Genomic DNA, 13,975 nt, shown 5'->3' on the forward strand with positions numbered 1-13,975 from the left:
CAGGAACAGTAACCATTTGACCAAAAGGTGAAGATTGTAGGGACTGAAGGGGCAGATTTTCTGACAGACCACGTAGTGGACCAAAGGATACAGAACTGCTCTGATCAGAGTGAGGGGGACAGCTAAGAGTTGAGACCAAGTTCAGCAGGGTTTTCATTTTTCTGGTATACAAAATCATCCCCAGTGTGGAAGAGCCTGAGATGTTTGCTTGTTCCTACAATGAGATATGGCAATTGACCTCAACCCCAGAGGAAATCTTTCCCTGCATGCAACCTCAGTTATGTCTGTCTTTTTGACTCCATTTCTCTTTGTAGGATGTCAGAGCATGAGTTTTGCACAGGAAATTGCTTGCTGGCAATTGCTCCTGTCACAGGACTCCTTTCTTCCCGTTCTACATTGTGTCGTCTTGCAAAGTGCTGCTGCCTTGTACTTTGTATCTTTCTCCTGATTCTTTTCTCCCTCCAGAAGTATTTGATCTCAGGGTAAAAGTGGGCAGACTGGGCCCTTATGCAAAGGGCTTAAATGAGAGAGTCTTTCTCCCCATGACCAGATTAAAGGTACCCTCCTTTGGGTACCTCATTGCGCCACTGCCCTGCACTATGTTATTTCCCTCTTGTCCCCTGCTTGGGGTTTTAGTGGTAGGGTACCCCCATGAAGAACTGGGCTTATCGTGAAGAAGGGAGGATTCTGCCTGCACCCAACTGAGCAGAGAATATACAGTACAAGAGGACTGTGCGGAGTACCCACCACCTCAGTATAGCTTTGAGGTGTCAGTAGTGAGGTTACAATCTGGGGTTTGTTTTACAGAGATGTCATCCTGTTTGGTACCATGGCTCAAACATCACTAAAAAATCCTTTAAACCTTTTATTAAAGATAAAGAAAAAGGAGAAACTGTGTTTGAAATGTCAAGTATAAAGTATCACTTTCATTTTAATAGCATTTCTTGTTCCCTTTCACTTTAGCTGGAGAGAGTTTTCAGGACAATCCCCTTTGTTTGACAGTCCTGGATGATATAAAAAATAATAGCTCCTCTTTTGTGGAAAAGAGAAGTTATTTGAGATGGGCTAGAGCTGTTGTTATAGCTGCTGATGTTAAAGTCTGATCCCGTTTCACAATAGCTGCTGATTGGGATTCAGCTGGATCTGGTAGTCAATAGGCAGACCGCATGCCAAATCTGTACTGTTATGTGCTTTTGAACAGACCTTGAAATCTTTTTTATTTACTTAATATCTTTTTTTAATTATTTCTCTGGATTCTGGACCTTAACTGTACCTTGACCAAGAACTTTGGACCCTGACAAAAAATAAGACTACCCTTGTGGGTAGGGGTCCCGATGTCATCTGGATACCTCTCTCTGGCCAGGGCATCTTTCAGGATTCCGAAGGCCCGGGCTCCCAGGATATAGTGGTGGTGACAGCCGTGATGGTGAAGCTTGCTTCAGTAGCCTCTGTCTGTTCTTCCCCATTGTTCTCTCCTCCCTTCTCCCCCCCCCCCAGTCTTTCTTTAAGGACCCATTAAGAGAACAATGGTTGGAATAGCCCGTCTCTGCATTGTTTTTGCACCAATTAGACCTAATATCCAACACAGCAATTTGGCTCATTAATTTCAGATTTCACATCATCTGTTTTTACCAAGCATGATTTTAACATAGTCCTTGAATCATATTAACTTGGCTCTCCTTGTTTTGACTAATTTATTTTTCTATCTCTTTCATACATGTTCCCACCAGCATTATTATCGCTTATTGTAATGTTTTATGAACTTTCATATACTTTTTACAATTGAGCCTACAATTAGGGTAAACTTGTAGGCCAAATTATCACAACAACCCTCACCTTAATTTTTCTTGGTTGTGCATGTCTGGTAAATGTTTTTAGTACCTAATTACTAGTGACTTTGAAGTATTAAACTAATTGACTGTGATATATATAAATGAGCAGAATACACCAATACATAGGATCCCACTTTTTAACAATTTTTATGTGCTCATTAACATTCACGTTAGGATTTTGCCAAAGGCTTCCCGTACATTATTGCCAATTGTAAGTTTACTGTGTACTATTTGTGTGTGGAATATAACCATTCTCTTGATCATGCATCACAATAAACTAAACTCAGTGCTGAAAATGAATTGTATGTTAACAACTAGATTTAATGAGGCAGAACATGATCTTTTGGTGTCTAGTCCTAAGTCTTTGAGGGGAGGGAGAAAGCTAACTATTAGTTTCATTTAACTGGTATAGTGGGATTCAAGGTGAACAAATAACTGCTGATTTATAAAGCACTGACACACTTTCAAACCCTATCTTGTGGGCTTGACTTCAGACAGGTGAATGCCCATAGAATATAAAAACATGAGATGCAACTTGTTTGTGATGACTAGCTGTTAATCTTTGGAGTACGTTAACCACACACATCAATTTGACTAATAGCCTCACAAGCGCAACATTGTTGTCCCAGGGTTTATTACATTCCAATTCAAAATTTATAAGAGTGTTGAATTAATTGTGTAGGTTAACTACTTTAGAGGCTTAACTAAATTGTGCCATTTGTACAGGGCAGATGCAAAAAGCATCTCTACTAATCTACTTCCAGTTTCCCTGTTAAGAAGTAGGTTTGTTTACTATTAAAATTTAATCAAACGTTCTTTTCTTCCTCAGTTTATCAGAGAAGACATGAAATATAAAGATGCTTCCAATAAACACAGTCATCTGCACAGAGAAGACAAACATATCACCATTGAGGATCTGTGGAAACGCTGGAAAACCTCTGAAGGTAGGAGTCAGGAAATATACCATTTCCAGATCCATGTCATGGTTTCTTCAGGTGGCCCAGTACTAAATCCAGGCTTGCTTGAAGTAAAGGTGATATTGAGATAAATGCAGTGCAACTATTGGCATTAAATGACACGTAATTAGGGCCCTATCAAATTTATGGTCCATTTTGGTCAATTTCACAATCATGGGATTTAAAAAATCATAAATTTCAGGATTTCAGCTATTTAAATCTGAAATTTCAGTCTTGTAACTGTAGGAGTCCTGACCCAAAAAGGAGTAATGGGGGGTTGGCAAGTTTATTATAAGGTGAGGAAGGGGGGTTGCGGTATTGCTACCTTTACTACTTCACTGCTGCTGGCAGAGCTGCCTTCAGAGCTGGGCAGCTGGAGAGTGGTGTCTGCTGGCCAGGAGCCCAGCTCTGAAGGCAGAGCCGCCACCAGCAGCAGTGCAGAAGAAAGGGTAGCAAGTTATGGTATTGCCACCCTTACTGGAACAGATATGGGTTTAACATTTCAGCCAACTACTTAACGGACCATCCTCAATTGAAACAAGTGCTATTAATAAGAGACCTCAAATGCCTAGTTTGCACCATCTTGACTCACTACCCTCACTTGAAGAAATGGAAAAGGCATTCAGTTTGAGCTCAGGCAAGTCCTCAGGCAGAGATGGAAAACCGGCAGAAATATATAAATCTGCGTGTCCAAAAAGTGATGGTTACACTCCAGAAGATGCTTGCTAACATCTGGGACAGTGAAGAAATGCCACAAGACTTCAAAGATGCCACAATTATTCCTTTATTTAGAAATAAAGGCAGCAAAATGGCCTGTGATAACTACCATGGGATCTCTCTTCTATTTGTCACTGGAAAAATCTTTGCTCACGTCCTTTTGAACCGACTGATTTCATCTGTTTCAGAAGCCTATCTGCTTGAGACTCAGTGCGTATTCAGACCTGGTGGTAGCACCATAGACATGATTTTCAGTATCCGGCAAATACAAGAAAAATGTATCAAACAAAACCTGAATCTATTCAGTGTTTTCATCTATCTGACAAAAGCGTTTGATACAATCAGTAGAGAAGGATTATGGATGATCCTCAGCAAACTTGGTTGCCCACCAAAACTGGTAAAGATCATTCGTTTATTTCATGAGGGGATGCAAGGTCAGGTACTTATTAATGGAGATCTCACTGACTTCTTTCCCATTTCAAATGGAGTAAAACAAGGCTGTGTCCTTGCCCCTGTACTTTTCAACCTATTAGTCACCCAAGTTCTCAACCATGCTACAGATGGGCTCAACAGAGGCATGTACATGAGATACAGACACAACAGCTCAGTCTTCAATCTTACAAGGCTTAAAGCAAAACCAAAAGTAACAGAACTACTGCTAAGAGAAACACTCTTTGCAGATGATTGTGCCCTCCTAGCACACACAGCGGGAGATCTCCAGTGCATTGTAGATTACTTCGGTGAAGCATCAAAATTGTTTGGCCTCACAATCAGCCTGGAAAAAACTATAGTGTTGCACCAGTCATCTTTACCACTCTGTCATATCCCAGAGCATATCCATTAGTGGAAACTAACTAAAGCAAGTTGACAGTTTTTACCTATCTTGGCAGCACCATCTCCCATGATGAACCTCTTGACAAAGAGATCACGAACAGGATACAGAAAGCTGCTCAGTTATTAGGAAAGTTATGTAAGAAAGTCCTGAAATCCCACAACATAACCCTCTCAACAAAAATAAGACTTTATAATTCTTTTGGGATCACATCCCTCCTCTATTGCTGTGAGACCTGGACACCATACAAATGGCATATCAAACAGTTAGAGGCCTTCCATATGCAGTGTCTGAGTGCCATTATAGGGATCCGCTGGCAGGACAAATTTACCAACCTGGAGGTTCTTCAAAAGTCAAATGCCATAAGCATATCAAGGCCATGCTGATAAAAGCCCAGATATGTTGGGTTGGATACATTATTAGATGCCTGAGTATCAACTCCCTTGAAAAAATTTATATGGAGAATTGGCACAAAGACACCGAATCAGGCTGTCCCAGAAAACACTACAAGGACAGCATCAAGAACAGCACACACTTTTTGGTGCAATAAACCAGATGATCTTGATTTGAAAATAAAATATGAATATATATCTATTTCAATCAAGACCATCTGGTTTTATATAAAATGAGAAGATGCTACTGTATTTAGAGGGTTGTTAGTGGGAAGCTAAATGGAAGAGAGGTTTGCTTCTCTTGTTTTGATAGGGCTTTGGAATTTTTTTTTTTTTTTAAATATACATGTTGCTGTGTATTTATGTTGGAGAAGACAAGGTCAAAGAAATGCATTTGGAGTGAAGAGGTTTGTGATAGTCCTCAGTTTCCAGGAGACTTCATCTCACAGTCTCAAACCAGGCCCCAAGAAAGTTCTCTGTCCTGCACAGATGGGATTTCCCCTTATTGTAGAGAATTCTCTAGTGTCAGAGGAACAAAGTTGTCTACCATGGTCTTCATCCCAGAGCTTTAGGTATCCCAACCCAGGCAATGGAGAGCCTTGAAGATAAAGACTGGGACCTTTAACTTGATTCTATATCCTATGGGAAGCCATTGTAGAGAGAGGAGGACAGGTCTGATGTGTTCGTGGTAGCCCACGGTGCTGAGGAGGTGCACTTGAGTATTCTGTATTAGTTGGGAATTTCCTTAGTGCAGAAGGCTTCATACGCAGGTCTGTTGTCACTTCCCTGCCATACTTCAGCAATGCAAAGGTGTGAATAACCAAGGTGAGGCCATGATTGGCAAGGGTGTGATGGAGTCTGCAAGCCAACCAGAGATAATGGCAAGTGTTACTTGCAGATATTGTTGTGTGAGAGCTTTGTATCAACAAGGAATCCACGACTACTCCTAAACCACTGACCAGATTAATCAAACATAGGTGGTACCTTCAACCAAAGGAGATCATATAATGGAGGCAAATTTCTCAAAATGCTTTGCCCACCATCATTCTCTCTCTTATTCTGGTTCAGCTTCAGCCAGCTGCTGTTCAGCGATGAGCTGGTCTCATGCAGGCATTGAGCTGTCTTAGTAATAGTGGTGTGGTGAAGGATAAGCAGAGCTTTGTGTCATTTATGTATGTTGGCACTTGAATTCATGTCTAATCAGTTCCCCTAGCAGCTGCATGTAGATGTTGAATAGGACTGGTGAAAAAATTTATCCTTGTGGGATTCTAGAGTTGAGGGATCTTGAGGTAGAGGTGCAGTTTCTCATCCTTGGGAGTTGGATGTGGCCCTCCAGGAGGGGCTCATACCATTTTAGCACATTACCCTGGACTTTTGCCATTTCTCTCAGGTGAAAGCTGCAAGGAGTCCAGGAGGAAGAGAATGAATGTCTGCCCTCTATCCACTGGCAGGAGGAGATCATCCATCAGTGCCACTAAAGTGGTTTCAATTCCTTATCCTGGTCTGAATCCAGATTATTCCAGGTCTAGAACATTAGCTTCAATTGATGAGCTTGTAATTGGCCTTTGGCTGGCTTCTTTATGAACGTGCTCAGGAATTTGAAATTTGACATTGGCCAGTAGTAGGCTTAGGTAGCTAGCTCCAGTACCAAGCAGGTCTCTGAAAATCAGTACAGCAGCCTTGAACTAGACCCTGCTTAATGGGGAGCCAAGTGCAATGAGTAATGAATTAGGGTGATGTGTTTCTGGTAATCTATGCTGGTGAGCAGGCAACCTGCTGCATTCTGTAACAGTTTTTGTTCCCTCAGGGCATTGGGCTTCATTCCTAACTATAAGAAATTGCAGCAGTTGTAATCTACCCTCATTAGATTTCTTCTCTCCTTTCTTGATACACAAAGATTACTTCAAGTCTGGCAATATTAGTAGTAGAGCTTTTTTTAGAGGTTAAATAGGAGGGCTGGTTATATGTCATGATTTGTGATAGGCTCCCTTGCTTTGGACTGGCATTGGACAGCAAATGTTCTTGCAGCAACTGGGAATAAATGACATACCAGAGAGATGCTTTGGTTGCCTTTCACATTCTTGATCGATGGCGGTCTTGGGTTTTAAATATCCAGACAGTGGAAACGCACACAAGCCAAACATTGCTAAGGATGCATTACATGACACTGAATTCCATTCCAGACAGAACTGATACAATATTTCAAACTCCATTCTTGGGAAGAGGGAACTGAACATCTTTTGTAATATTAAGCCATTGAATATATGAAACATCAGGATCACTTAAAGTAAATTGTTACTCCATTCAGCTCCCTTTTCTGTCATTTTCGTTGCTCTTGGTCAGAGCCATCCCTAGAGTATGGCAAATTGGCGCAATCATCCTGGGCTCCGTGCTTGGGGGGCCCTGCGCTTTGTGAGGAGGCAGATGGGGAGGTGAGGCAATGAGTGGGGGGGGGCAAAGAAGAGCCTCCTCTCTCCCCAGTGCCTCCTGCCTGCTGATCAGCACCTCCCCCACAATGCCTACCACTGATCAGCTGTTTTGCTGCATCTAGAGGCACTGTGGGGGAGGGGAGAAGAGCAAGGGCTCAGTGTGATCGGGGGAGGGGCAGAACCAGGTGGGGAAGAGGTGAGGCGGGGTAGGGCCTTGGGAGAAGGGGTGGAATGGGGGTGGAGCCTGGGCGGAGCCAGGGGAAGCACTCCCCAGCAGATAGAAACTTGGCACCTATGTCCCAGGTCCCGCATCCCCCCTTAGGGATGGCCCTGCTCTTGGTATTAGAACATATACTAATTGCAGCACTGTACTGGTGCTCTCGATGGCAGTGCTTGCTAAGTGAAAACATGCTCTGTAAATTCTACTGAAAGTCCTGTGACGTATATGGCTTATATCAGATAAAGTTCATGTTTCTCTGGCATTCTGCCCAGAGTTTCAGGGAGACACAGGTGGACAGATTTTTATGGCTTCACATGGTTCTGGTGTCATTCTCCTTTTGCTGCATACTCACACCATCTGGTTTAGTGTCTTGTCCCAGAAAGAAATGGGGGAGAGGGTAAACTCCATGAACCCCGAATAAATAGCTAATGTGACCATAAGAGAAACTTCTTCTAGGCTATACAAGGGTATCTGTCGTAGACGATATAGGAGAACAGTCTGCAATATGATAAAACTGAATTGTTTTCCTACATTTAGAATAGGAAACAATTGAATAACTTCAGCTTCTGTGGAGTGGTAACTGTCTGTAAAGGCTGACACTATAATAGCAGTCCCTGTAGTATTATGGCAGGTGATGCAGACTGAGGTGAATTTCAGCCAGCATTCACTGTTTGGTTTTCAGTACAGAACTGGATAAGCCATGTATGTGTCACTTCTTTTACCCTCTCATGCTCTGATGTACTTGGCCCTCTGTGCTGGGTGAAAACTGTAATTTACAGGAAGAGTTTAGGGTGCAGTATGAGGTGCAAGAATGAGCTTGTGTACTCAGCAGAATGTTGACTTGTGTTTCAGCGATGGCGTCACTAGGGCAGTAAGCTTTTTCTCTTATTAATAAATGTTTGCTATGCAAGCATGTTCAGTTGTATGAACCTGATCTTGTGTGTGTGCCACACTCCATATGTCATCTTTGAAGGTATAGCTTGAGGCTCTTCAACGAAAGGGGTGTTGCCCCAACTGGAAAATCTGTTATTTACAGCCTGAACTTGGAAATTTACTGAAGTAGGATTAGTAGTCACGAGTGTCAAACAGGTAATCCCTGCAAAGTCTCCAACAGATTCCACAGAAAATTAATTTTGTGGTAAATAGAGCCCTCAGGGTTTTACTGATTAATAAGCTCCTGTTGTGCAACTTACTTTGTGACTTGCCTTAAGTTTCTTGGCATGATGGATAACTCTATAACCTGACTTGGTTTTTGTTGCAGTTTCTGTTTTGTGTCAGACATGCTTCAGAATTCTAAAGGTTGTGAAAGGAATTAGATTTTATCCAGGTCATCCAAGGAATGTAAATTCCATGAACCCTTAATAAATGGCTTATGTGACTATAAGGCAGACTTCTTCTAGACTGTACAAGGTTGATCTATAGTATAGGAAATGAATTGTTTTTTTTCCCTCATTACTTAGAATCATAGAATATCAAGGTTGGAAAAGACCTCAGGAGGTCATATAGTCCAACCCCCTGCTCAAAGCAGGGCCCATCCCCAAAGGACTGTTTGTTTGTTTTCAAAGTTAACAAATGAAGTAGTCAAAATTTCCACTTTCTAATGTTTTACTCAGAAAGAGAATTTTCTTATTTCGTAAGGTTAAAGAAATTATGATGGAAAGAGAGGCCTGATAACACATTTTAAAAGGTTTTAAACCTGTCTGTGCTAAGTGCTAACATTCCTCTAAACGCCACTTAAAATATTATACCTAGCACATTTTTTAAATAAAAACTGAATCTTTTTCTTCATTTAGACAAGGCCTAGGAGTGCCTGGAGGTTTGAGAAGCTAGCAGTCTTTTCTTGTAAGTCTTCCTCCATCATCCTAAATAAAAACAAGGCCCATTTCCCACTCTGTAAAAAGTAAGAAAAAAAAAATCCAAGCCAGCATGCTTGACTTTTTTTAGTTCATTATAACCTTAGTTTTCTGCCTTTTCACTATATTTATTCTTCTCTCTTTTCTAAAAGCTGAGTTGTCTGTCAGTTTATGCTGACTAAATGTCTTATTCCTCCATTTCTTATTTCATATGTTCCATGAGTGTGTTTTTTATCTTCTTTCTGCCCAAGATTTTGTTCTTGGTTTTCTGTTTAGAAATTGGTCTTAACTTTGAAACTCAAATGTTAAAAATGATGTCATTCAGCTTAATAATTTTGAAAACTTCTGTCCACAAGAAAACGAGACTGCCAGGTGAATTAACCAGACTCTTTAAACTTTCCTCTGTTTAAATTGTTCAAATGTAGCATCTTTATTGCATCACTCTCTTCAGGCAGTATTTTCCTTTCCACTATATGTTGACCAGTACTGTATGCTTGTTTCATAGATCATTTTTCAGTTCTTGACTTTGGTAGCAAGGTAATTTCTCCCCTCTCTGTAAACTGGTCTTCTTTTGATCATGTTCTCCACTCTGGACTGACTTGTTGTTTACTGCTTGTTATGATATGTAGGCAAACAGCTGTTGAAGCTTTTCCTTCCTAGTAAGAGGAGCTGCTTTAGGTTTCAGTAGGGAATACTAGGGAGTTTTTCCCTTAGCTAACGTAAAATTATTTATGAACTGAAACAAGAGAACTTGCAGAACATGTCAGTGATGTACCCAAAAGTTTTAAAAACCACAGGAGATTCAGGCTTTCAGATTGTTTTATATGAACAACAATTATTTATAGGTAGGGACTGCAATTTATAGGTATATGTACTTTGCTCACTGGGTCCTCTGATTTGGATGTATAGACTCTATATATAGCAACACTCCAGGCTGTGGAGTGGGAAGATTTGAATGAGCGGACTCTGTGCCTAGAACCTTGTGTTTAAAGCTGCATCTGCCAAGTCAGATTGTCTAGTCTGTGGTGCATAAAGCAAGTGCGTAGTGACCTCTGTGTGGCAGTCCCTACTGATCTCTGAAGTGCCGACACTTGAAGACCCAGATGTGGCTGGAGCCCTTTCAGATTGGGGTTGGCACTAATGTGGGCAAACTAACTTCACAGAATGCATTTTGAGACCCACCAGGGTGATGAAAAGATCTAGTCTTTTCTCACTTTAGAGTCCTTCCGAACAGGCAAAGAGAGCTTGGAGTTCCTGATTTAATGGCAAGGGGCTACCGTAAGGGATTTTTCAGTAAAGCACCGCTCAACAGAAATTACTTTCCTCCCCTTGGATCAACAAGATATTGTCTGATCTACAGGCCTAACTCAATTTGTAAGTGGAATTTATTACTGAGAGAATTTTTGAAGCGAGAAGAATTCATAATGTATTGATTTATTTGTAAGATTTGTTGTTATTAATGTACTTGTCCTCAGAGCAGTGGTTCTTAACTGGGGTCCAGGGCCCCCTGGGGAGTGGGGGGGGGCACCACGAGCAGGTTTCAGGGGGTCCGCCCATCAGGACCAGCACTAGACTTGCTGAGGCCTAGGACAGAAAGCCAAAGCCCCACCGAATGGGGCTGAAGCCCAGGGCTCTGAGCCCCGCCACCTGTGGCTGAAGCCAAAGCCTGAGCAATGTAACTTTGCAGGGGCTCCTTTGGCATGGGGCCCTGCTTGCTCCCCCTAATGCAAGCCCTAGATTTTTGTATGCAAAAAACCAGTTATTTTGGCACAGGTGGGCTGTGGAGTTTTGGGGGACCTTCAACGAAAAGGTTGAGAATCCCTGCTCAGAGTGTTAGATTAGTGAAATTTTTGAAAATGTACATAAGCACTTGTTTCCTGAAATGTAACAAGAAAAATGTAACCCAGTTAGCATTGAGAAGGGTGTACTGGTAGCCCAGGCTCCATATAGTATGTAGGGTGGAGTTAAAATTGCCACAAATACCCACTAAAAATACCTCATCCACCACCAGAGCCAACTTTCAAAGGTTTTCCTCCACTCCAACAAAAAAAGAAAAGAAAAGAAAAGAAGTGGTGCCTGGGAGATAACTAAAGACAAATGACTACCACAGTGGGGTCTTGATCTCTGACAGTAACCTAAATTTGTGCTAGTTCAAAGCAAGAGGGAGGGTGAATTCCAAAAAGTAGGGCAACCACAAACAAAGCCACTCAGCAGCTCCCTCCATTTTAAAGATGAGAAAGCTCTATCATAAGCCCCTCTGCTGATCCCAGTGGTGGCAGTTTCACACTGCAAGAATGGTGATCTCTCAGATGGGCAGCTCCCAAACAATGTAGGGCTTTCGATGTCCAGAGCAACCCCTTCCCACTTATATTTCTCCTGGGGACCCAGAGGCAGACAATACAGACTAATGAACGCTGATGTCATGTGCTAACAACAGGGGTTAGGTATGTTCTGTTCCAGCTTTGATATTTTTTCAGATGGACATTGGTTGGTGGCCAAATCCGAGTCCTCCAAACGTCCCTCTGGAGTGCCAAGCCTCTGGTCCATTGAACACTCTCAAAACTCTGATCCCTACTCCCAAGGGGATAGTACACACTAGCTTACTAGATTCAGCTCAAGATTACCACTCTGCTTAACACACAGCATTTAGATTTGTAGTGAAAACAAGAATAAGTTTACTGTCATTTGAAATCTCTGTTCTTTGATAAGTAAGCAAGCATATTGAAAACGGTTATATAAAAAACAAAATTATCACATTCTTTCTAGAGCAGTCATTTTCAACCTGTGGTCTGTGGATCCCTGGACAGTCTGCAGAATGCCTAAGATTTCCAAAAGGATCTGCACCTTTATTTGAAAATTTTTAGGGGCCCACAAAATGAAAGAGGTTGAAAACCACTATTATAGAGCCTAAACTTAACTCACAAGACACTTCCCTGTCTTGTACAGGATAGCTGACCCCAAGTTCTTAGCCACCCTGGTTTAAAACATTGGGAAAAGCTCCTCCTTTCATAAGATCAAGCCCACTGGCAGTTTGTCTTCCCGGACTGAAGAATCCCCAGTGTACCTCCATACCCGCAAAGATTCATTGTCTTTATTTGTAAATAGCATGGCTCTTGCTGGTTTTGTTTTTTCTGGTAGCACTCTCAAAATTTCTTTATTAGCATATGACTCAATATGCAAATAGTAAGATACACAATGGTCAACGGATGTATAAATGTCTCCCACCTTCTGTCTGGAAAAGTCTTTCTCAATGCTCGCTGCCTCTGACTTGCCTTTAGCTACAAGACTTTAAGAACATAATTTTCAGTGTATGTACATAACTCCTACATGTTATGTACATATATATTTTTGCAATAATTATGATGACCATTGTGATACAGGCTTTCATAGACACCTTACATGACCACTTTTGGTGAACCTAAGGGATCCCTGAAATCTTATGTCCCCTGTGCCCTCTGCCAGTGGGCATCATGAGATTCTTGGGTCACACATCTGTTCTTATCTGTGAGTGAGGAAGTTCTAAGGCAGAAGTGCCCTGTGCTGAGTTTTCTTCAGCTGCATTCAGGACTTTAGCTATGGGAGCATCCCAGCTGATGATTCCATGACTGGGTGTAGGAGGATGGGGCATGACAGTGGTCTGTGAAGTAGCTGAGTTCCAGGATATAGATGGTATCCGATATCTTAAAGGGAACTTCTAATCTGAGTGACTGTTTAAAAATGGATGTTTACTGACTCATTGATTGGCATATCATAATATGTTCAGTTTACAGATATGAGATTTTTTTCGTAACTGCTAGCCCTGTAAACTCAAACTGGGCTCTGAAAGTCATGCTTGGTGCTTTCCATCTGGCACCCAGTCACTGTTTTGCAGGCCACATTATACTCAGCTATAATGGTACAAGCTCACAGAAGACCATGGGGTTGCACAGGTGCCTTCAGTGGATGATTCGGCCTGCTGAGCCTTCCTTTCTGGTGGTGATGGGTGAGATGGAAAGAACTCTGGCTCTGAGCCCATGTTGAACTTGTAGGGATGACATTTAAGAAACAATCTCTTCACTTGCAAATTTGACCGGAAGTCAGTTAGACACAATGAATATTAAACCCCACAATGCCATGTTACAAAAGCACTTTTCAGGGTCAAACAGTTTTATACCCTGAAGTATTTTAGCAGCCAGTGCAGAGTTCGGAGTGCTGCTATTAATGGTCAGAGCAATCTGCCCAGTTATGATTTGATAAAGTCTTAAACTGATTGAGTTTGGCTTGCAGTCTCAGAAGTATTTCAGAAAATGCATGCTTTTTAAAACTTGTTTAAAGCTTTTAAAGATTATATTTTTTTGAAATCTTCAAGATCTCAAGGCCAGCAAGGACAAGAAAATAACCACACCTGTGATACAGCAGAGATAATGTAAGTATCAGGATAGATTTGCACTGGGAAATTTCTTCCTTGTTTTCTGGCAAAGATGCAGTAGCTCCGGTACTACCAATAGTGTAAATGCTGCTTAGATGACACAGTGGTAAAAAGTGTCTGCTCTTGGTTTACACAAGTGGTTATGCTATTGGTGATACTTGTGCAGCTGCCTGCGCTATTGCTGGGAAATGAGTCACAGATTTCCTAATTGAGTAGAACCCTCACTGTAAGTGTACCTGCCCTACAGTGAGATTTCCCTGCTTGATTTCCTACAAAAGGAACATCACTCCATGTTGGGTGTTGATATCAATAGTTACCTTGACAGTCAGTAACTGT

General features: G+C 41.7%; 1 protein-coding gene across 1 annotated transcript in view; it reads left to right on the forward strand.

Annotated features, from left to right (window-relative positions):
* Positions 1–13,975, forward strand: part of STIM2 (stromal interaction molecule 2) — a 146,661-nt gene that overhangs the window by 104,227 nt on the left and 28,459 nt on the right. The window contains exon 3 of the mRNA XM_030564274.1: positions 2,662–2,776. Coding sequence (XP_030420134.1) covers positions 2,662–2,776 — 115 coding nt within the window. The remainder of the gene's footprint in view (positions 1–2,661; positions 2,777–13,975) is intronic.

The sequence above is a fragment of the Gopherus evgoodei genome, chromosome 5 (assembly GCF_007399415.2).
Source record: "Gopherus evgoodei ecotype Sinaloan lineage chromosome 5, rGopEvg1_v1.p, whole genome shotgun sequence".
Classification (NCBI taxonomy): domain Eukaryota; kingdom Metazoa; phylum Chordata; order Testudines; family Testudinidae; genus Gopherus; species Gopherus evgoodei.